Source organism: Phragmites australis, chromosome 2 (assembly GCF_958298935.1).
Source record: "Phragmites australis chromosome 2, lpPhrAust1.1, whole genome shotgun sequence".
Classification (NCBI taxonomy): Eukaryota; Viridiplantae; Streptophyta; class Magnoliopsida; order Poales; family Poaceae; genus Phragmites; species Phragmites australis.
Genome location: NC_084922.1, coordinates 9,753,080 through 9,777,253, shown reverse-complemented (window position 1 = coordinate 9,777,253; position 24,174 = coordinate 9,753,080). Strand labels below are relative to the sequence as shown.

At 45.4% G+C, this 24,174-nt stretch overlaps 2 protein-coding genes and 1 pseudogene across 4 annotated transcripts; 2 read left to right on the top strand and 1 right to left on the bottom strand.

The window, feature by feature from the left end:
* Positions 1-7,914: 7,914 nt before the first annotated feature.
* On the top strand, positions 7,915-9,045 carry LOC133902489 (cytosolic sulfotransferase 6-like; annotated as a pseudogene).
* LOC133898812 (phosphoribosylaminoimidazole carboxylase, chloroplastic-like) lies at positions 8,899-18,031 on the bottom strand. Of its 2 annotated transcripts, none has more exons than XM_062339564.1 (16): positions 17,673-18,031; positions 17,306-17,521; positions 17,123-17,234; positions 16,355-16,417; positions 16,138-16,276; positions 15,887-15,942; positions 15,321-15,394; positions 15,058-15,205; positions 14,797-14,970; positions 14,537-14,624; positions 14,314-14,427; positions 13,945-14,048; positions 13,727-13,844; positions 10,689-10,783; positions 9,887-9,993; positions 8,899-9,328 (listed from the first exon to the last, which is right to left on the bottom strand). In XM_062339564.1, the coding sequence occupies exons 1-16, from the start codon at positions 17,858-17,860 to the stop codon at positions 9,238-9,240; spliced, it is 1,887 nt and encodes a 628-aa protein (XP_062195548.1). In that variant the 5' UTR covers positions 17,861-18,031; the 3' UTR covers positions 8,899-9,237. The 2 variants fall into 2 exon arrangements, with proteins under 2 accessions (XP_062195548.1, XP_062195557.1); XM_062339573.1 differs by having other exon boundaries at positions 13,945-14,042.
* Positions 18,032-18,241: 210 nt separating this feature from the next.
* On the top strand, positions 18,242-22,848 carry LOC133898798 (uncharacterized). 2 transcript variants are annotated; one of them, XM_062339553.1, is made up of 3 exons: positions 18,242-18,547; positions 21,789-22,162; positions 22,236-22,848. In XM_062339553.1, the coding sequence occupies exons 2-3, from the start codon at positions 21,824-21,826 to the stop codon at positions 22,788-22,790; spliced, it is 894 nt and encodes a 297-aa protein (XP_062195537.1). In that variant the 5' UTR covers positions 18,242-18,547; positions 21,789-21,823; the 3' UTR covers positions 22,791-22,848. The 2 variants fall into 2 exon arrangements, with proteins under 2 accessions (XP_062195537.1, XP_062195527.1); XM_062339543.1 differs by lacking the exon at positions 18,242-18,547 and having other exon boundaries at positions 21,714-22,162.
* Positions 22,849-24,174: the final 1,326 nt, after the last annotated feature.

The window sequence follows — 24,174 nt, the reverse complement described above, 5'->3', positions numbered from 1 at the left end:
ACACGATGCCCTCGTGCAATCTACGGGGTAGAGTTGTAAAGGCGCGTGCCCACGCGATAGCGAGCGGTAGTGTAAAGCAATGTCAGGCATGCCATGGCACCTGCACGTCGCCTACAATGCAGCAACAGCTATCAGAGCTGCTAGCTAAAACCTAATAGCATGTTAGCACCAGAGGCCGGCCATTACCGTCCCCGTGAACACCTGATCACTTTATGCGAAAGGAGGCCCTGATCGGCATAGACGGATAACCGGTGCAGCATGCATATCGTGCAGATGTACTCCTCCTCCTACATAAAGTTCTAACAGGCCCATTACATGTACACACGCAACCGGCCGGTTCTAACAGGCCCGTTCCGTTACATCTTTGGTGCAACCGGTCGGCCGGTAGTTGGAAAGAAAAACTGCAACAGTATAAAAGCGCCAAACGGTCATATATACATTCATGATATATACATCCAAGTAGCCTAGCCTAATGCCCTAATTGAGTTTCATCCATGCAACTGCAAGCAGGCTGCAAAAGTAGATCCGAATCTTCTGATGTTGATGTCACACGATAACTTCGTCACTAACGCGTAAGACCGGACTCACACGTTAAAGACGACACGTGACGTGAGAAATCCTAGTCCTACAAAAGTGTACAAACAAGTAGCGCATGCGATGCACCAAGCAAGGTGGATCTAAAGACTCAAAATAACGATTTCTTTGCTGATACGGAGGAGGCGGAACTGCTCGTGTGTCGTGAAGCTAGGTTTGCATCTTGCTGTCAAATGGCTAGCCCACCCAATCACGCTGGAAACCGATTGCCTAACAGTTTGCTCGGCATTCAGCAATCAATTCAACAACGGAAAATCACTAACACCTGGCGATGCTTTTGAAGGAGGTAAAAATGCTCCTTGACGAGCTACGAGAGGTTGAGATTATTCACTGTCGTCCTAGGATTATAATAGGTTGCTCATTTCTTAGTAAATTATGCTAGTAAATATTTCATCCGATTACAAATGTAGGTTATTTTAGATTTGTGCATAAGGATTAAAAAAAGTAGATCAAATAACCTTTTGCCCTTTATTTCTTCCGTATTGGAAAAGATAACTCATTTATTTATGAGAGTGGTAGCATTTATTAAACAAGGGTAAGACGGGAACAAAAGAGAAAAAAATGTATAGAAGTTCGAGAATGACTTATATTTAGAGAATAGTTGAGGAGGCTAAAACGACCTACATTTACAAACAAAGGGAGTACTACTATAGCAAAAATCATTATTGTTGGTTTAAAACTGACATCACTAATCAGTAGTGAATTAGCGGCAGCTATAATTATAGATTATCATTGCCAGTTTATGAACCGGTAGTGATAGTAAGGATCACTATCGGCTCAAGTCTTGAATCGACAGTGATAATCGAATGATCACTGTCGGTTCAAATTTTAATCGGCAATAATACTTACGTTCACTGTCGGTTAAGGATTAGAACCGATAGCAATAATTTATACACATGTGAAAAAACTACTCTACTGTGAACTCTTTAGCATGAGGATCTACCTCAAACTTAGCCGAAAACCCCATACCGAATATTCGAGGTAGAGTATTTTATATGGCAAAATATTTGTTTTACATCTCATGGTATCCGAGTGACAACAGTACATCTAAATAAATGGCAAAAACATAATCATCTTAAATAAAATGTACTTTGTCACTCATTTAGATATTGCGCAATATCTAAATCTATATTGCAGTGACAATAGTAAGCCTATACAAATGGTAAAAATACAACCATCTTCAACACACATTGATGTCTTTGCCACTCATTTAGATCTACCTATTGCAACAATCTTTAACGCTCACACAACATTTGTTTCAAAGATGGGGAGGGGAGATGGAGAGAAACGAGGGCGCACAACTGCACATTGGCTCGATAGAGGCTAGTGAAGGGGTAGAGATAGTCGCAGTGGAGACGGTGACAACCGCTCTACTTCGGCCACTATTACCCTTTGGGAGCGACTTCTTGAGATTGGGAGCACGATGATGGTCTGGGCGGTCATGAGGTGGCTATGGCAGCTAGCTTAGAGGACGTGTGGAAGCTGAACACAAGGGATAGAGCCTATCATGGTGGAGATGATGACCATTGCTCCACTTCGACCGTCACTATCCCTCGAGATCAGCTTTGGGAGATTGAAGTGAAGTGAGGTTGGGGCATCTCCGGGAGATATGCTCTATTTATAGAAAAATTATCACCGTCGGTTTGTAATATTAACCGGCAGTGATAACAATTAACGTTGTCGATTCGTCTTTGTCAATTATTGCTTCGTCGGTGGAGCTTACGAACCAATAGTGAGAATACTTATCACTATCGGTTATTAAAAACACATTATTTTATGAATGTCTTTTTAAGAACCAACAGCGATAATCACTGCCGGTTAGTAACAATAACCGATAGTGATAGTTATTATCACTGTCGATTCTTGCTAGCTCAACTTTTTATGTACAGCTAGAGCTTATAACTGGTAGTGATATATTATCCCTGCTAGTTATTACTGCTTATAGTGAAAGAGAATAATCCTTTCCCTTTTTCCTTTTTCTTCCGGGCCTAATCTCCTCTCCTTCTCGCCGAGCGGCTCAGCTAGCCCGGCTTCTCTCTCCGTGCTCGGCCCAACTCCCGCGCGCTTGCACAGCCGTCCACACGTCGCCCATCTGTTGGTTCCCCGTCACCATGTTGTCTCCCTCCTCCTGCACGACAGTGTCACACTGTTCATGCAGAGCCACCACGACGGTCGGCGCAATGAGTGTGTCGGCAACTTGCTCACCACCTCGTGCGTGCTCTCGCTCTCTCCCCCCTCATCTCTCTCTCTCTCTCTCTCTCCCCCCCCCCACCTCTCGAGCGTCTGACAACCACGACTTCCACGACCGTGCACATGTCGGCCGGTGTAGGCCTACCGCCGCCACGCGAGGCCCTGTGGTAGGCGCCGCCATCAAGCCATACCGCGCCTTCCCGCCCCTCGCCGCCTTACTGTTGCGCCCTTTCCTCTATAAATAACACGCTCGACCCTCCATTTCTATGTTTCCCTACCTAGACGTCAACACGGCCTCCCCGACGCGCCATTGCTCGCCGTTGCATTCTTGCCATCTCTGTTCTTCCCCTGTTCTGCCAATAGGGAACCAGAAGCTCATCGGCGTCCCTGTGCCACCCTCCCTTGCCTGGAAGCCCGATGGGAGCACGTCCGAGCCCAAGCCAAGCAGTCACCACCGCTGAAGCTTCGCACTATCGACCGCCGCCTCCTTTTCAACTCTAGTCACCTCCTCACACTTTCCAGCCTCGGTGAGCTTCCCTTCGCCCTCCTCTTTTGATTTCACGTGATGTTTTTCCATTGGCCCAACACTGGCACACCCCTCTGCGACAATCAAGTGTTGTCATACCTCACCCGCACGTCGCTAGTCGGGCCATGGTTTGGTCATCGGCCCTTGAAACCTCTGGTTGAGCTCCCCATATCACGCAGCACTCGTAGGCACCTTTAGCCGGCGATGACCGAGCCTCCACCACCTCAACTTCGCTTTGACCGTTGTCTGACATTGCTCCGGTCACGACCTACCATTGACGAACCCCTAGATGGGTTCCCCATAGCGCGTAGGTGGCCAACATTTGCATCTCGTCGTGGGACCCCAGCGGAACCCTACTTCGGTGAGCCCTCCAGTGTGGCTTCATCGTGATTGCTCGCTGCTGGCCTGATCCCCTTCGTTGCTCCACTCTGTCTCATGCCCGCACGCATGGTTGAGTCCACTCGCACACTACGCAGTCCAGTTGAGCAAGACATGGCTTGGCCCATGCGCCGTCGGCCTATTAGGCTAGCCCAGCTACCACAGGTCGTGCCCTAGTGGTCCGACCTAGCTTCCATAGCCTGCAAACACAGTCATCCTAGTGCACTAGGGTGACTATTGTGCAGCCCAGCCCAAGCCCAAATCTAGGCCCAAGTAGGAGCCCATCTCAGCCCAGTCTGGTACTGTGCAGCAGGTCCCACCTATGAATAGTACAATTCCATAACAAATAACCGGCACTGATGCTCAGTCTATCAGTGTTAGTCCATAAGAACGAAACGACGCTGATAGTTTGAGTATCAGTGCCAACTAGTGTAGCAAGCAAGCATTGATACTTCTGTATGCACAAATAAATTATGAATTCAATAATAAAACATTCAAAATCTGATTTCAAATTTGTAGTCATTCATCACAGGAAAATATATACACATGGATCACAAATAGTTCATCCACATCCACACATAATCATGAGTTTATCAACATCTACACATAAATATTATCATAGTTCACATCATAAGTTAAACACATTGCAAATGCGCTCATCCCTGATTCTACGGTGCACGTCGAATCATATAGTCTTTATAGTTGACATCTATGATATCAACTCCATATATCATAGATGTAGATGCTACTTTGGATGCATCCACAATACCTGCTAGATCCACGTGGCATCTACAAAAAGTAAGGCATATGTAAACTAATAAATTTTACTTCTCTGGAGGTCGGCCCTGGGGCATGGGCATATGTAAATCAAAATGCTCGCTTTTGTTCTTCAACAAACCAAGGGCACAATTTTTGTACCAAATCGAAGCTAAGAAACTGCATTTCGGTTCGAAAATTCTCCCAAATACGGAACAATATTTGTTACCCACGCTTGTTGTCCTGATTTATGTGTTCAAACAAGACTAGTTTTTCAGTATTCACAAAACATGACTACATGAGAATGAAACTGAAATGAAAAGCTGTCTTTTGCTTTCTGAAGTGATGCAATTCCAGAGGTACAACTTGACGTAATACAGTCAAGCATTGACTAAACATGTCACAAAATGAGGTCAATGTATTAGATGGGAAGGATAGGAAATTGCTAGCTGCTAATCAAATGAAGGGCAGTAAACAGAATATATGAATTGTATTAGATACCATATATTTTTTTAGAGGAATTGGATACCACATATGTTTACCACTAAATACACTTACTTAGTTTTACCTGGACAAGGGGACACTGTTATTTACCACTAATTACACTTGCTTAGTTTTACCTTGACAAGGTTATTGAAAACAAATTTTGTTGCGGGACATTGTTATGTACTACTAAATACATTTGCTTAGTTTTCCCTGAACAAGGGGATAGCATGGCTTCAAGGATGGGGACGGCGATGTCAGCTCCGGGGATGGTGACGGGAATGAGGACGGTGGGAAGGCTATGTCGGCTCTGGGGATGGTGATAGGGATGAGTACGGCGGGGAGGCGGTGTCAGCTCCAGGGATGATGATGAGAATGAGGAGGCATTGGCTTCAGGGATGGCGGTGGGGATGAGGAGGCGTCAGCTCCAAGGACAGTGAAGGGGACGAGGAAGCATTGACTCCGGGGATGGGGATGAGGATGAGGACAATGGGGAGGTGGTGTTGGCTCCAGGGACAGCGACAGCAGGGAGGCAACGTCGGCTCTGGGGACGATGAAAGGGATGAGGACGATGGGGCTCCGAGGACAGCGACAGGGATGAAGACAACGACGGGGAGGCGGCGTCAGCTCTAGGGATGGCAGTGTTGGTGAGATAGCGGGAATCAACGGGCGCGCAAGGGAGGAATAGATAGGTTGTGGCTAAGTCCTACTTATATATGGATAGAGTATTAGTGCCGGCTATGGTCTACAACCGACAATGATACTAGAATCAGTGCCGGTTGTATAACCTAGTCGACACTAATAGATGGACTATTAATGTCGGCTCATGGTTACCAACCAGTACTGAAGTATCAGTGTTGGTTTATTCCAAGAGCCAGGACTGATACTTCATCAATATCAGTTCTATCATAACTGACACTGATGGGGCAGCACGGATAACTATTTCTATTGTAGTGTACGTCGAGGATGAAGGCGCGGATGAAGAGTAGAGTTAGAAGTCACGTTCACACCCCTAGCTTCCTGTGACTTGGTTAGTTATTTGCACTATGCTTTTGTTGACCGTTAGGCCAAGTTTGTAATATACCATATGGTTTGTAAACCTTTTATACTATAAATCTTTATCCCTTATGTACGAAGTTTAACTGTGATGTCACGATTATTATACTATATGTATCACTTACTTGATCTAAGGACTGATACAAGAGTCATAGGAGATCCCAGGTTTGGAGTCTTACAAGTTTGGTTTACATAAGCATGTCCATGTAATACAATGCATGATTATGATTATGACTAACTGGGTTTGGAGTTGGAGTTGTACACGTGGATGTTCCGGCGCTTGTACCACTGCTAACACCGGAACATCAAGTAGATGGAGAAATGGAGTTGGAGAAACGTGTGAGCTTATCTTATGATGTGTAAGTGATGGATGCAACTTAACAGTCGACGACAAGATGATTGGGGCTAAGAAGGGTACTTAGTGTCGAACGATCAATGAGGCTGGGCGGAATCAAGGGTGATCCTAGTTGCACACATGGAGAGCAAGCAAAGCAGGAGAAGGTGGATGAAGACATCATGTTGACAAAATCAAGCAAAAGGGATACCGGTGCGAGTGATAAGGCGGCTCGAGGAATTGAAAGCGGGTGAGACTTACCGACGATCAAGATCGCAAGACGAAGTACACGTGTCATTATCAGAAAGATTACTTAGCAAGTAAGGAAGCTAAGTTACTTGGAGAGCAAGAAATCTAGAAAACTTAGGGGCAAGAAAGGAATCTAGAAAAGTTAGAGGAAATGAACCTCTTAAAGGCCTATAAATATGGAGGGAGTGCTGTGAGAGCCCCTTGATCCAGCCATTTGAGAGCATTTAAGAGTGAGTTGCAGGGTTTTAGAAGAGAAAAATGAGAGGTTGGTCTATTTGTTAAGTGAGAGACTTATATCCAAAAATACTTCATAATTCGTCAAAAATAGGGTGTTCCTCTGCAAAATTAAGAATATATTTCCTCTTCCACATGTGTTTATTTCTTTTTAGTTTCTCTCTCTTGGCTCTCTTACATGATTACAAGTTTTTTGTTTTTGTCGGAGAGCTAAATTTTTCCACCATATCGGAGTTTATTGAGATATAAGAATCATCTATGAGTTGATCTTGAACCATCTCCTACCTCTAAATCCATGAACTCTGAGAATTGTTTTACTCGATGTATAGTTCTATGGATCTAAGTGTTTCCGCATCAATTTACAAGTTTTTATAAGCTATGATACTTAAATTAGTTTTCTATAGAACCTAAGGTTCAGATCTATATATTGGAATTATGTTTGTTTTATGAGAATTTCGGTGTGATTTATTTCTCTCGGTTTCTTGATTTCGCTCTTTGATTTGAGACGCGTTGAGAGAAAGATTAAGATATACCATACAAGAATTTGATGAGACTTCTATTCACTCCCATGAAGTCGTCTTCTTCGGTCCTACAAGGTGTCACCAAAACACCATTGTTTGTGCCTAAAACAAATTAATCCCCGGACTATATACTATACTCCCTCTTAATCCAAATATTGATTCATTAGGACATCTCTAATATGATATTTTGACTAATACTATTTATAAAAAATATATTATTTAAAATAAAAATAGTTATATATTATATTTTATTTTTCATGATGAATCTAGTAATATCAACCTTATATTTTCGATCATATGTTAGTTATTGATGATCAAAACTAAAATGGTATGACTTAAAACAAATCTAAATAGATTTATATTTAGAATACGAGAGAGTATATGCTAAGGATAGATTCATAGTCAATACAGATGGAGGCCTCAGGTCATCAACAAGTGTGATGTGCGTGCCTACTGCCCTGGCTTGGGGCGTTGGGGTTATCACACCGTGAATAGGGCATAGTCCTCAAATACACGAGGCTAGGTCTTGTAGGATTAATTCCGGCGTGGAGCCATCTACTTTTGCCGCACAGCATGGTTCAGTTCATGATTGATCACTGCTCACCAACGTGCTCCTCGCGAGCTACCCCAAGTCCGGCACCACCACCTGGCTCAAGGACCTCGGCTTCGCGGCGCGGAACCGGACCGCGCACCCGCTGTTCGACGACCACCACCCGCTCCGCCACAGCAACCCCCCACGAGTGCGCCAGGTTCTTCGAGGTAGAGAGTTCGCGCTCGCGGAAAGCGTCGACGACTTGAGGGACGAGTTCGAGGCTCTCCCTTCCTCGCGCGTGCTCGCCGCCCAACCCCCTTACTCCCTCCTGCCCGAGCGCGTCACGGCGGAGGGATCCGGGTGCCGGATCGTGTACATCTGCCGGAACCCCAAGGACGCGCTGGTCTCCTCGTGGCTGTTCACCAAGAAGGTGGCGCCGACGTTCGGAGCCGACGCACAGTCGTTCAAGTTCCAGGAGGCGTTCGAGCTGTACTGGGAGGAGAGTGTGACAAGGTGCTGTTCCTCAGGTACGAGGAGATGCTGCTTGAGCCTCGGAGTAGCCTCAAGAAGTTAGCGAAGTACATGGAGGTGTAAATAGGGATGCAAGTGGATACATAATGAGTAGTTCTATGTTATTAACTAATTTTTTAACTTAATTAGATAGATAGAAGTGATTTTTTAGTTTATTTTTTAAAATTTTAAATCAGCCTAATAACTAAAAAATACAAAATTTACATCCTGATGTCAATTTTCCGAGGAAGAGGCGTAAGGAGTGGTGGATGCTATTGTGGAGCTGTGCAGCCTGAACAAGCTGAAAAACGCAAGGTGATTAGGTGAACCAGAATGGGAGTGGCAAGTTGCCCGTCAAGAACGAAACCTTCTTAAGGAAGGGTGTCGTTGGGTATTGGAGCAATCGCATGACACCGGAGATGGCGTGGAGATTGGAACACGTCAGGCATATGTTTGTCGCAATAATAAAAGCAAAACCTTTTATCTTGGAAGGGCATTCAGATCACCCACCGGGAATTAGAACATGTCAGGCATATTTTGTCGCAATAATACCAGCAAAACATTTTATCTTGCATGGTGCAATTTTCCACTTAGGAGCGGCTTGGAACTTCCCCCAATCCTTTTCCCTCTAAATCCAAGTCACGCCTCCATTAAGAAAGCCACATTTTTACGAGTGGACTAATTCCGAGGATAAGCACAATTAGCATACGAATGAACGGCGAGGCAGGCTCAAGGATTTTAAGAATCTGTCCCAACCAGATCATGTCGGCTCTTATCAACGCTGGATGTAAAAGAATACCAACAGAAATTGAGTGGACAGCCAGAGACATTTGACTCATATATTCTTCCTAGCATAGGGCCTGCCTCTACCCTTTCACTTCATATATTCCTCCCAGCCTAGGTTCTCAAGCCTTTCTGCTTTCTCCAAGACAATGTCTCTCAGATCGTACTGGTATTTAGTTGCCCTGCAAGAAATAACATGTCAGAATGGTATAGTGTAACCGACTGGAAACTTAATAGAGAAATGACTGTTACGCATAGTGAGCGTGAAACCAGGTTTTCGGAAGGACAATGGCAAAGGGTGGTTAGGGAAAACCTAGATAATTAAGAAATGCAAATTTGCAACTTTGTAACTTGCCGATCTTGGGTAACTTCAGTGATTTTTCTGAATGCAAACACAGCATTTCATATTATTCTTGTAAAACAGATGATCAATACAATAAATTGGTCAATTTTATTGCTTCCATTGATTAGCTGTTGTCGGCAACTTGATGATTGGCCACATATATACAACGCCATCACCAGTAATCAGCTGGAAATCACTACCTGTAGTCCCCATGGCGAGAATTTTTGAAATACTTGGCAGTGGCATAGATTTGAAGAATTAACATTTGCAAGACCAATCCAACACAGACCCAGGATGCAAATTACACTCAGTGGAGTTATTACTATCACATACAATTACACTTGTATCATTCAGAATAGAAAAATTGCATGCAAATAACATTGGTGAAAAACCATACATGCCCCAAAGCTCAGGATCTCTTGAGGCAAGAATCCTAACCGCCAACAAACCTGCATTTTCAGCATTCCCGATAGCAACAGTCGCAACAGGAATACCTTTTGGCATCTGCAAAATTGGTGAGAATCAGTACCCCAATCAACTTCATCCATAAGAAATCAGTGATGAAAAACAAGGGAAGACCAAGCATATATGGATGATGACAAGACCAATTGTTCTAGAGCTAAATGATTAACAGTAATAGTTCATTCCGGTGGGTGATCTGAAATGTGCCCTTCACTAGCAAAGCATGCAATGTAACTTTTTACCCATGCACATGCACACCCTCAGGTGGTTATCATGCTAGGAGTGGATAAAAGTCAATTGTGCTAGTGAGGCCATATAAATGCCTAAAGTACAAGTTGTCGAACAAATTCACTAAACAGCAAAATAACAGTAGATTGGTACCGTTCTATGATGCAGCATACAAAAGAAAGTATCAGTATTGAACAATGTCACACGCCATGATGACAGTGAAGCCTCTAAAAGAAAGAACTATTCTAGAATGCAAAATGCTCTAAACATTCTAAGCTTGCACCGAAATAGAAAATATGCGCCCCTGCTGAGAAATGGGAAATGTAAAATTAAACCCCAATGATCAGCTCCGAGAGGGGAGAGAATCCAGACAACAAAAACAATGCAGATGCAAGGCATCCGAAAATGTAAGAGACGAGTAGCCATTGAAGAACTGCTATGATTATCAGATGTCTATGGAACATACTACAATTTGATTTTTGAATAAAAGAATTGCTTAAAACACTAACTTGCACAATAGATAGGAGGGAATCAAGCCCATCCAGTGAAGAAGTCTTGATGGGAACTCCAATTACTGGAAGAGAAGTCAATGAAGCTACCATCCCTGCAGTAAAACAGTTGATGTTATACTCAATTAATAATGACAGATCGTGAATAAGTGGTTCCATAAATTTTAGGAAAAAGTCTACTCTACTCCCCTGAACTATGTCAGTGGTCTGGATAACCGCCTGAACTTTCAAACCGTCTATTTTACCAACCCCCCCCCCCCCCCAAAAAAAATCAATACCGGATCACTTAACCATCTGAACTAGCTCCAATAGCCGTTTTAGTTATGTGGCAATCCTCAGGCGAGCAGGGAAGTTTTTCCCATTTTGGTTGTCGAAGGTGACGTGGCAATCCACGTGGCTATGGAGAAGTCCACATCATTGAAAACCGCTTCCACATCACTAAAACCACTATTGGAACCAGCTCAGGAGGTTAAGTGATCCGGTATTGAAACTTCGGATGAGTAAATTGGACGGTTTGAAAATTCAGGGGTTATCCGGACCACTGGCATAGTTCGGAGGAGTAAAGAGGACTTTTTCACAAATTTTATAAATAAGGATTTGGTTAATAGTTTCCATCTATTTCAGCATCTCAAACACACGCCATGACTGACACTTTGTAGAATAGAAAACAGTGCAACAATCCAGCTATATCACATTACCACCCCTCCACATTATATAGTTTGGAAGAAAATGAAGCAAAGTCTTGATGCTCAAAAATTAAAATACTGCTTCAAGGTAAATTTCTCAATATCAACAAAATAAAAGTATACCATGTTATGGCGTGAAGGCCACAGGACGTGATCCAGCAGCAGCTGCAGCTAATCCATTAGTTTGTTAAGTCTAGTTTAGGGTTGTTAGCCGATAAGATTTGTTAGTTGGGTTGTTGCTTTGATTTGTTGGGCGCCTTGTCTATAAAAGGCAGCCATAAGTCCTAGGGAGGGTATGCAAGAAAGAAGGCTAGGTCCTCTTCTTGTGACGTGGGCTGAGGCCCTTGGCGCCACACCATATCAACTAGTATCAGAGACCTCCTTGGCGCATTGCCCTCCATGGCCGACGCCGATAACGATCCTATGAGTAACATCGTTGCTGCCAAGATCAATCGCGTCCTCACGAAGATGGAGATCATCATCAACCGCTTCAGTGACTGCCTCGACAACCATGAGGCTCACATCGCGGCGGTGGAGATGGTGAGGGAGGAGCATGACGCTCTAGGGGCCCCCGGCGGCACGGCGCTGGATGATGACAGTCCAATTCAGGAGGAGAGGATGACCGCCTTTGTGGAGCCGTCCAGCATGCAGCCGGCTGACCATGGTTTGGTCTTCGACAAGCCGCACCCCTCCAGCATCGCCATCGACCACAGGAACACTACTTCGAGCCACAACAAGCCAGCAATCATGGGTCGCATGCTGCCCACCGTCGTTTTTGCGCGGTCTGCAGACGCTATTACGTCGACAGCAGGCGTGGCTGCTACCATCACCGTAGCCAGCGACATCGAGCCACTACTGCCTTGCACTACGATGAACTTCAACAAATCCTTCAGCGGTAGCTCCTCAGCCGACACCATCATCACGACGCGCGTCAACACACTTGCCAACATTCGGTCATCATCGGGCAACCGCACGGCTGGGTCAGTCATCATCCGACGATGGACATGCTCGGCCTCGTGACCACGACTCCACCCCACGTGCCGCCGCCAGTTCTCACCATGTTGACGCGCAACACGACAATGTTGCTATGGCCCGCTCCGACACGAGCGTCGACCATGACGTTGAGGTATTCTCATGGGAACCCAAAGGGACAGCTAGTTCATGCATCCATACGGGTACAGTATACACGCCAGTACGCCACACACTTACCATTCTTTTCATGAGAAGAAAAAGGAAATAAATCCGGATATGCTGCATCCCGATGCAAATTAGTTTCCTTTTGGTACTACCATGTTCATGGTGTCCACATTTTTCGGAAGGGGCCAAATCAATCTGCATGCCAACCGAGGAGCAAATCAAGGAAACAAAGAAAGAAATATATTGGAGTCAGAAATCCTTCCTATTTCCTTCCCTGCCTTCAAGATATTGCAAAGGGAAACTAAACTCCCATATTTTTTCCTCATGCATGTTTGTTTCCTTTTGGGATCAACATCATGGCCAGCTTGGGATATCATGGCCTCCAGGGAGCAAGTGCAGCAAGACCTCAAGGCTCTCAACGGCAACGACCACACAGTGCGCGACTCAACACCCTTGAGTGGAGGAATTGGTGCAGGGGGCTCCTCCTCCTCAGCCTCGGGCGGCGGAGAAAGCCCAGAGGGTACCCCGGCAGCGACCGCAGCTCCTTGACCAAGGGCAGCAGAACCCATGCGGCTCCCTCCTCGATCCCAAACTGCAGGTTCTGCACCTACAATGTCGGCACCTCCTCCAATGTTGACGTTATCGCCACCATAGGACAGCTCAAGGACAAGCCGTCTTCAAGGAGTGGTACAGTATTATGGGCCTTAGACCCTGGATCAAGGACAGCAAAATGGCCATGTGGCAAGGCAGCAACAGTACATTGCGACAAGGAAGCAGCAGCTGGCCCATGGCACAAGCACAACATGGCGCACGGCAGGGAAGCAACAATGTGGCCACCATACGACAGCTCGAGGATGAGCTGTCTTCGGGGAGTGGTGTAATGTTGTGGCGTGAAGGCCACAGGACGTGATTCAGCAGCAGCTGCAGCTAATCCATTAGTTTGTTAAGCCTAGTTTAGGGTGGTTAGCTGATAAGATTGTTAGTTGGGTTGTTGCTTTGATTTGTTGGGCGCCTTGTCTATAAAAGGCAGCCATGAGTCCTAGGGAGGGTAGGCAAGAAAGAAGAAGGCTAGGTCCCCTTCTTGTGCCATGGGCTGAGGCCCCCGGTGTCACGCCATATCATACCAGCACACATGCAATTTGACCCTCAGATTTATATTCAAACAAAATATCATGGTGAACTCATGCATGTGTTTTTCTGTCAACTGATGCTTGCCTGGTAAGTGAGCTGCTCCGCCTGCGCCTGCAATTATGACCTCAAATCCCCTGTCCTTAGCAGACAAGGCAAAGTTATACATCCACTCTGGTGTACGATGTGCGGAAATAACTGTAAGCTGCAAAATTCAGGTATCCATCATGTTATATTCTTATCAAACTTGACTAGAAATGCAAGCAGGCCATAGCTTGTCAGCAGAACGGTTTCAGAAATCAAACCTCAAAAGGTATGTTGAACTTTGTCAATACCACCGCAGCATCTTTCATCACGGGAAGATCAGAATCAGACCCCATTATTATAGCAACACGAGGGCTAGCTGTAACTAAGATTACATTATTTCAGCATCTCCATCAATCAACTGGAATGAAAAGGGCGAAAGATTGTTCCAAAAATAAAAGGTGCGCGAGCAGGTCAAAACCATGAATAATTTCACAATACAAGTATAAACTGTAATGAAATTACAGGGTGTCGGATAAAATAATAAGAATGAGCTTCAATTGTTATATATGATTCAGATAGAAAAAATGATTTGCTGCATACATGGGCATTGATCAGAACGAGTTCTTTGTTTATAGTGAATGCAATACCTTTCTTGGGGTTATGCGTGTAGCTTTGCAGCAACTTATCCAAGCGTGATTTTACACTGATCTTAGAAGGCCCCACAATTGTAATATGACCCATCTTTCTTTGTTTTCGCATCTCTGAAAGAACAATTTTTTAAACAACATTTTCTGACATGGGAAAGCAAGAAGCATGCAGTTTGTTAACTTTCTACAGAAACAACAGAAAAAGTGTCTGGATTGAACTAACCTGGCTTTGCATACCAATGGACTGATGCACCTGGAATATTTAATGCCCTCTGAATAAGCTGATGAGCCAGCAAGAATCCTGCCTCACCCTATAGCACAGTCAGAGTCCAACATATTAAAAGGTAACCGAATCACTACAATAAACTCAAATAAGAACATGGCGATGTGCCAACAATAGTCCAATATTAACCTAATTATTAATGCTCAATGTAGTCCAAAATGTAATGATAAGTCAACACAAAAGAACATGGCACTAATTACCTCATCCTCGCCCAGGATGTTGTACATTATTGCTGCAGGTGCTTTCATCAAGGTGTCACCAAGAGGAAGGCCAAGAATAGCACGTAAATGCTGCTCGTATTGTGAGGTGTAACATGACTCAATTGTGTGATGCCCACTGTTGTGAGGCCTAGGGGCTACTTCGTTCAATAAAATCTAGTGAAATATCAACATGAGGAGAATTATGTCAACACCACTCCAGGAGGATTAAATTACGAAATATAGGTAGGTGATCCCACAAACCTGATCATCTTCTGTCAAAAATAACTCTACAGCAAAAACACCAGCACCTTCTAGTGATTTGATTGCTTTTTCAGCCACACTAGTAGCCAACTTCTTTATTTTGTCAGATACCTCAGCAGGACCTTCGACAACATGACATATATTGTCCCTGGAGGTTCAAAACAAATGCTTCGTATTTCAAAATTTTCAAAGGACAGAGTAAACTGTAAGCAATAAGAAGCAAGAACACGTGGCAAATTATCATAACAAAAAGAACATCTTACTTGTGAATGGTTTCAACAACAGGATAGCAGACCGTAGAACCGTCTCTGCTCCTTGCCACAATTACAGAAAGCTCCTAAACCAAAAGGCCAAAAAAAATACAATAAACTAAAATTAGCAGAAGTACCTAAAAATCCTAGTAAAACAACAAAAGTTGTGATCGATTAAACCATGACAATAGCAAAAGCATTACACCAGATATTCTCATACTAACATGATATCCTCTAACACACAAGCAAAGAGAAAATATCTTCTGGCTAACTTGCAGAACACATCATACATTCATCTCAGCCATATGATACTTTCATGAACACAAGCATCACGAATACTCTGGAGGTACCGGCAAGTTAGCACAATTTGCAAAATGACTATGAGGATAAGTTTCAATTCAGAAAATAGGGCCTAAAAAGTTAAGGGTAAATTTACAGAACATACAGATGGGTTACAACATTAAGATAAAGCAGGATATCAAAATAAAAAAATATTTGCAAAAGAATTTGATAGAAATATTGACAAATAAAGAGTTTCAATTTTCTACTTAACCAAATAAAATTGAATTTTAACTAACCTTTACAAAAGGGGTCCATCTCTCAACATACAAACCATGCTCAAATCCACCCAGTGCTGCAACAATTAAGGACATCAACTGTCAAGAAATATGAGATTCAAAAGTATGGAACTCGGATTAATGGCTGACAAAAGGTAAATATAGCCACCTTATAAGCTAGTTTTCAAAACCAACGAACAAATTCTTCCAGAGAAAAAGTTGTGGTTTTAAGAATTCAAAGAGCAAATCTAAATCAATACTTATCTACTTACAAGCAACAACAGAAGATAGCTCCTCTTTCTTTTGGGCAACAGCATTGCCTCGACCATCATATGCTAATCTCTTGCTTTTTACCATTAGAGGATAGCCAAAAATTTCCCCAGCTTCCTCTATGCTGTGTGACATATCTACCTGCAAAACAAGACTACGAAATTATATCGAGACATTTAGTTCCAATACTATCCCACAAGTTAGAAGTTAGTGCATTACTTCAACAAAGTCAGGCAACGGGATTCCGAATTTTGAGAAATGTTCTTTCTGCCTGTACTTGTCCTGCAATTGAGCATCAGTACATAAGGAAATATCAAATCAAACATGGCACCGAAATGAAGTTGTTGATAAGGGTATCCGTAGAGAGAAATAATTCCAGGAGAAACAATCTATGAAATTAGAATTGAACTCACAAATAACTACAGTGTGCAATACAATTAGTTATGCAGGACCAAGAGATACAGCCAGAAACAACATTGTGTTTGATAAGAAACCTATGATATCTTTTATGCAGGCTCTGTTCAGGGGAACCTACTGGTTGAGATTCTAGAGACTGTTGCAAAAGGAGGAACACAGGGAGGACATAAGCTCGGCATGCCATGCATTGGAAGTGGTGGCCATGGCTTTTTTCGTCAAGAATGGATGGCGATTTAGTAGCAGGCTATGTGTTGGATGATACACTTTTCATGTGGTTTGTTGATTTTTATATTCCAATGATCAGCCAAGTGCTGAAATAATGTAATAAGAACCAAAGGTTGTATGCATCAAGAATGCAGAGGCTGGAATGTTTTCCTTTTTCTAAAAGAGAGAGAGAGCTAGAGCAAATTTGCTAAAGTGTACACAAACTGCTCACAATATGCGTAGCAAATATCAGACAAATCTCTGGTGAGCTAGATGCAGTAACTCATGATAGTATTATACATCTTGTGTTTACAATTTACGGCAATAAAAATGAACAGATGGTGAGCACAACAGGGGAAACTTTACCTGAATAATCATGATTGTTGAGGCTTTAGGCTCACAATCAACACCTTGTTTTTCCAACTTCTCGAGTGTTGCGGCATCAACATGCTCAATCTCCACGGTTAGGACACTACACCTATCAGAAAACACGAACAGTACTTAGATACGACCTCCGAACAGACCAAAAAGGAATGCAATTCCGCCTACCTCTGGGCGAACTCGCGGACCGTGTCGCCGTCATTAAAGCTCCCGATGACATGGTCGTGGCAAACAGAGCTCGCCGGGCAGTCCTCGAGGGGGTCCAGGATAACTATTTTGACCCCCATCTGGCTAGCCGCCTGGCAGAGCATCTTCCCAAGCTGGCCGCCCCCAAGAACCCCGACGACCGTGTTGGACACGCCGTGCACCGGCGAACCGCCCTGCCTGGAACAATACACAAGCATCACACAGGCGCAGGTAAAAACTCCGCAACAACGGGCATCAGGCAGAGGACAATGCCCCGGAATCGCCGGCCCGCAGGTCCTAACCGTTGCAATCGGCGCGAATTGGTACAATACGGAGTGGCTCTACTCACCCTTCGGGCGTAGCCGGCTGCATGGAGGCTTGGGCGCGCAGCGAGAACAACGGCGGCGGGGAGGTGGGAGTTCCCCGGGCGGACCGCGGCTTCCACAACGCGCGGCGCGGGCGGGCGCGGGCGGAGGGGGAGGAGAAGGATGAGGTGGCGGCGGAGGACGGGGCGCTGAGGAGCCTGGCGACGTGCATGCTCCCTCCCGGAGGCGGTCGGTAGAGGGCTAGGGTTCAACCGGGGGTTTAGGAGGGGGGCAAGCGAGGCGCGAGAGGCAAGGGATGGTCGGCGGCGCGGAAAGCGATAGGTGGTGTGTAGCGTGGCCGCCGCGCGCTATGCGCATCTGCGGACTGCGGTTGGATACGGCCGTTCGGGGCAAATTTGGAAATTTAGACAACATACGCGACCGTATTTGCGAAATTAGACAACATATCGACGTATTTGCAAATATAGCACTCGTATTCGGTATCTCAAATACCGAAATTAGATTTTCGGAAACTGAAAATCCGAAAATACCGTATTCGGCAACTGAGGTGCCGAATACGGCACTGTGGGCCGTATTCGGCACCTCAGTTGCCGAATTCAGCGCATCATGTCACTTTCACGTCCTGTCGATGCTTTCGGTGTGTGCGTGCCAGCGGGATGCTGCTTTTGCGCTTAATAAAAAGCCCTGGCTCGCAGAAGAGAGAAGGGAGAAGAGAAGAGAGCAGCAAAGGAGAGAAGGGAGAAGAGAAGAGAGCAGCAAAGGAGAGAAGGGAGAAGAAAAGAGAGCAGCAGTGGAGAGAAGAGAGCAGCAGCGGAGCAACGCTAGGAGAAGCAGCTCGAGCAGAGGGGGCAGCCGGAGAGGATCAACGCGAGCAGCAGCCGCGCTCAATTTCCTTAAGGTAAGTTTTTAGATTACGTAGTTAATTAGTAATTATAATTAGATTTTTCTTAGTTCGTTCAGAAGTATATTAGTCATTTCGTCAGTATATTGTTAAATTCATTCAAGTACATTTGATTAATTATATTATTTTGGTAAATTAGAGTATTTAAATTAATGATTTAGTTGGGTTATATAATTTTTATTAGTAAGTGTGATTAGATTCTTTACTTAATATAGTAACATGAATTTACGTGATTTAATCTAGGTAATTAGTTTTATTAAAGTAATATAATTAATCAATTAACTTGATTAATTAGTTTAATCACTTAGGTTTGGTAGAACCGTAGAAGATAGTGTCCAGTAGCAACAAAGATGCATATTAGTTGTATATTGCACTATTTAATTAGTATTATTTTTGTACTTATTATTTATTACATGTATATTTGTTTAGGAGATACGGTATGATTTTCTATATTTATTATGGAGAACGTCCCACAGTTTTGCACGGGAGACTTGTAACAATTCAGAACTACCAGCACATAGAGAGTTCGGTTGAGGTACCTATTGATCTAGGTGGCCTAAAATCACATATTATGCGCCTTTTGCGTGTGAACTAGCAGTCCCATACTGTTGTCTTAGAGGGTGTACGGCCGCGGCTTGTTCCAAATAGCTCGGTCGTTGTCCATACGTTGTTCGAGATGAGTAGGAACAACGCATGGGCTTTATACTCACGCAAGGCATTGGAGGAGAACTTTGATATGGCGGTGTACGTAAACATAGTGTCACGACTGGTGCAAGGTGATGCAGTGACCACTGTGGAAGGCTCAAGCCAGGAGGTGATGCATGAAGAGGATGGAGGGCATGTCGGGGAGGGCAGTTCCAGTAGAGAGGGAGGTAGAGTGGACCCTGGTGAGGTCGATGCAGGATGCATGGATAATGAAGACGGTGGTAGCGGGGATGAAGAAGCTGCTGACAATGATGACCCGGTCCCGGCGATCCAGTACTTTCGTGGTACTGGGCTCCTGGAGTGTGTCGTCGTTGAGTATAACACCTTATCTAACTGGGGATACCAGAATAGCGACATTAAGGTCGGGCAACAGTTTCGTAACAGAGGGGAGGTCATCCACTTTATTAGCAACTATGCTGTAATAACAAGAAGGGACCACAAGTGCGCCCGGTCTAACCCTACGGAGTATGAGGTCAGGTGTACGAAGCACCCGAATTGCCCTTACTTCGTACGAGCACATCAGCCGAAATATGAGAACTATTTTGTGATTAGTAGACACACCCCACATACATGCAGCGAAGAGGCTATTAGGAATGTGAGCCACGCCGTTGATGCGAGGTTCGTAGCCCAACTCCTCATCACGCTTATTGGCACAGAAATTTGTTTGTCGCCAAAATCGATTATGGGGGAGGTGCACACTAAGACTGGCATGCTTATCAATTACCACACCGCGTGGCGAGCGAAGCAGAAGGCGTTGAAGATGCTGTTTGGAAGCTTCGAAGAGTCATACAACAATGCTCCGAGACTACTGCAGAAGATTGCCATGACGAATCCAGGGACTCAGTGGGCCATGGCGGATGAGCCGATCAAGCTAGATGATGGGTCATATAGCACCACTGACCGATACCTCATTAGGTTATTCTGGTCCTTTGGACAATGCATCGAAGCATTCAGGCATTGTAGGCCGGTTGTATGCGTGGATGCCACATTTCTAAGCGGCAAGTTCCATGGTACCCTTATGACAGCAATGGCGGCGGATGCAAATAATCAGATCATTCCTCTCGCCTTTGCAATGGTTGAGAGTGAAAATAATGATAGTTGGCTGTGGTTCCTCACCTTGGTAAGGACATGTGTCGTGGGAAATAGGGAACGAGTTTGCGTCATCTCAGACCGCAACAAGGGTCTTCTGCATGCATTGGACGTGCTGCATGATAGCACAAACTGCTCCATTGCATGGCCTGATGTGGAGAGAAGATGGTGCATGCGACACTTGGGCGCGAACCTGTACACAAGGTACCGCAGCAAGTCGCTTGTAAAGAGATTCAAAGGGCTATGTCTTCAGAACCAGCAGGCGAAGTTCAACGAGATATGGAGAGAGTTAAATGAGACCACTCGCAAGATGATGGCAGACCAGCAAGCAGGGGAGGATCAACTGCGGGCGCAAATGGTTGGGGGCCAAACTATCGTTAGTCGTTCACGTGGTACATTTAGCCAGTGGATAGCGGGGAAGCCGGCGGAGCGTTGGGCCCTTATCCATGACACTCATGGTGCCAGGTTAGCGCATAGAATTGTAATGATCATATTGTACCGATTCTTATGCAAATAGCCATTCTAAAATTATTGTATCCCATGTTAGGTACTCCATTATGACAACGAACATAGCGGAGGCGTTCAACAATGTCCTGAAGGGAGTACGGGGCCTCCCGTTGTGTGCCATTATTGAGCTCACATTTTACAGAACGGCGGACTACTTTCGAGACCGTGGTAATGCTGCTATGAAGTGCAGCACACGGTTTTCACCTAAGGTGGAGCAAATCATATCAAGAAGGAGGAGCAAGGCACACTTTCATCGGTCGAGGATCTACGACTTGGCCAACAATGACTTTGAGGTCATGTGCCGCCGTAGGTATGCTTCAGGGTATAGCGCCGGGGACACCGTGCAGCAATGTCAACTTGGACCTAACGAGGTGAAGTGCACATGCAATAAGCCAAAACTGCACCATATCCCGTGCTCGCATGTCTTAGCCGCTTGCAGGGATATAGGTGGCAATGACGGATCACAGTACGTATCACCGTACTTCACGATCGATGCATTGAGGAGCACATGGCTTCCAAAGATGCGGTCCTTTAACATCGGAACCAACTACAAATCGATCGAGGGCCCTAAGTGGGTACCTTATCCACGAGCACGACGCACAGATCCTGGAAGGCCTAGATCTACGAGGCTGCAAGGTGACATGGATGAAGCAGATGCTGTTGATGGCCTTCGCAGGTGCAAACTTTGCAAACAACCTGGACATGACAGGAGGACTTGCCCGACCCGTCAGTAAACTATCAGCCCACTGTCAAACTGAACTAACTTAGAGACTTTGTATTGTAAAATGTTATTCACCTGTTAGTTGTACTACTTATTGTGCATTATGTGGTTTGCACTGTACCCCTTTAGACAAGAAGTGATCATTGTATTGTAAATGTAATTTTATTTATTTATTTCGTGTTTCTTAAATATTCATGGATCCGTGTTTTGATGCAGAGACAGAGCGTAGGTAGTCAGTGAGCAAGAAATCTATGGCGGGATCCTCTAGTACAGGCTTTCCATGGACACCTGCAACGATCGCTATAGCACTTAATGCCTCCTTACAGGTTGTGCGCGAAGGAAACGATGATCCGTTAAAGGAGAACAACATAATCCAAGCCGTGGCGAAATTGCATGCAAGACCCATATGTTCTAGGTTAACCGCGCCACTCCAATGTGTAACCACCGAGGACCTTAGGGCCCTCTTGTATCACCGGCGTCAAATGTATCTGAGGGTCCGCGAACTGGCCGACCATCCTTCTGTGATAGGTTTCTCTAGGAGGCAAAGAACGATAGTAATGTCGCCAGACCAGTATGCATCCCATATTCAGGTATGTCATATAAACATTTGGTCACCCTACTTATCTTATTTTCATTGATTCGAACGGTCCTCTTCTGCGTCAGGCTTTCCCGGAAGACGAACAGTTGATCAACAAAGAAATCTCACACTTCTTGACAATGTATATGCTCTTCGGCGGGGGTGTGATGCCTGGTTCGCGTAGAAGACGACGACAGTCAGCGAATCAAAGGGGTACAGAGGCGACCTCTACGAATCATCCAGATAATGACGAGGACGAAGACGATGACGATTTCATGCCCCCCATGCCTAGACGTTCGAACAGAAATACAGGAGAAAGTTCTAGGAACACTGCAAGAGGACGTTCACGCACAACATCGAGATGCCATACAACTGATAGGGAAATAGGACGTGGTACCACCTCGGAGAAACCTCAAGATGATGACGACGACGATGATTTCATGCCACAACGACCCCGCCCTCCGAGGCTTCCATCTCCGGAGGACACCGATGACCCTGAAAATGATGATGGATTTGCTCGTACTCATTTTTACAACTTCCCAGAACCACCTCGGAGACGACAACCATCTTACCCGGATAGCTTTGACCATCGCACCTGGAATTCTTACGCTAATTTGCGTCGCCACTTTCCTTCGCCCTAAGCATCTATTGTAACCCTATATATTTTATTCCCTTAAGGCATGATATTATGTTCTTTAGGCGTATCGTACATGATAATGTTTGTTGTTGTTCGCTCTTTATGTGTAACCTCTGTACCGGGTTCCATGCTACTTATGCTTTACAACTACTATTGTTTCCTTTGTACTGAGAATTTCTTAAATTAACAATACAGTGAATAAGACATAATAGGGATGACCTCGACATTAAAATCAATAATACATGTGTCATGACAAATTGTCCTGGCTACTCAACGGCGACGATGCCTCACACAATCTCCAGGCGTGTAAGCGTCTGGCGGGTGTGTGGCTCTCATCCCAGCAGCCTGCGCAGGCCCCTGCCTTGCGTGCCCTTGGTCGTCTTCATCATCATCTGCCTGCCCTGTGGGAACCCCACCGAACGTGTATCCCGCCCCGCTTACTCGGCTCTGCATGTACCATGCCGAAGGATCCTCGTGCGGAAGTGTGGACGGCCCTAGAACGTGCTCCGATGGAGTCCAGTGTGCCGAAGGCTCGCCATGCTGGTACCAATGTGAACTTCCAGGTTCATTGAGATCATGGGAGGACTGTCCGCCGAGTAGATCAGTGAAGGTGGCGGTCGCATGCATTGCAGCACCCCAGTCAAAAGCATTAGGGTCGCTCCAGCAAGGGGTCTGCTGCGTGTAGTCAACGACATCCTCCTGATGAGTAGATGCTGCAGCCGGAGGTGTCATCGTAGCCGGAGGTGCTAGTGAACCCAGCGTAACCTGCTCGAGCGCAGGAGGCTGCGTGCACTCCTCGGCCTCAGCACCGGAACATGAGACATGATGCGCCGAAGCTGAAGATGTATGTCGTGATTCTGACCGGACGGGTTCCTCACGAGCACTGGATGACCGCCTGCTGTGGGAGGACCGCCTGCTGTGGAAGGCACGAGACGGGTCTATGGCATGTTGGTCGTACCCCCTCCATTTCGGGGCACACCCACCTAGACCACGTATAGCGTTTAGGAAGCGGGATCCTCTTGTCCTCATGTACTCCCGGAGAGGGTTACGATCCCTCTGCGATGATGACCTGCTTGGTTCCCCAAAAGGTTGATCCGCTTGCGTATGCATCTCATACGCCTCTTCAGTCTGTATAAGATGAGGGACATGTCAGTAATACACAGATTTTCCAAAGAAAACCAATATAAGTAACGCATCACTTACCACAACATGAAGTAGGCGGGCACGATCCTCGGGGAAGGGTCTGGGGCCCGGCTGTACAGGTCCGCTGAGTAAGGTGGCACGCGTGCGCGGACGGTACCAAGCAAGGTAGTCCCAGTACGTGGCCTCGTCGTATTGTCCAACAGTAATGATGACATCCACCGCAGCTGATTCTGTCCACCTCCGTA

Coding starts and splice junctions, on each gene's coding strand:
- LOC133898812 (XM_062339564.1), bottom strand. CDS start 17,860: ATGCACGTCGCCAGGCTCCTCAGCGCCCCGTCCTCCGCCGCCACCTCA. Junction 17,522..17,672: donor CAGCCGGCTACGCCCGAAGG/GTGAGTAGAGCC, acceptor GTATTGTTCCAG/GCAGGGCGGTTCGCCGGTGC. Junction 14,971..15,057: donor TTTTGACAGAAGATGATCAG/GTTTGTGGGATC, acceptor ATATTTCACTAG/ATTTTATTGAACGAAGTAGC.
- LOC133898798 (XM_062339553.1), top strand. CDS start 21,824: ATGGCGGGATCCTCTAGTACAGGCTTTCCATGGACACCTGCAACGATC. Junction 22,163..22,235: donor AGTATGCATCCCATATTCAG/GTATGTCATATA, acceptor CTTCTGCGTCAG/GCTTTCCCGGAAGACGAACA.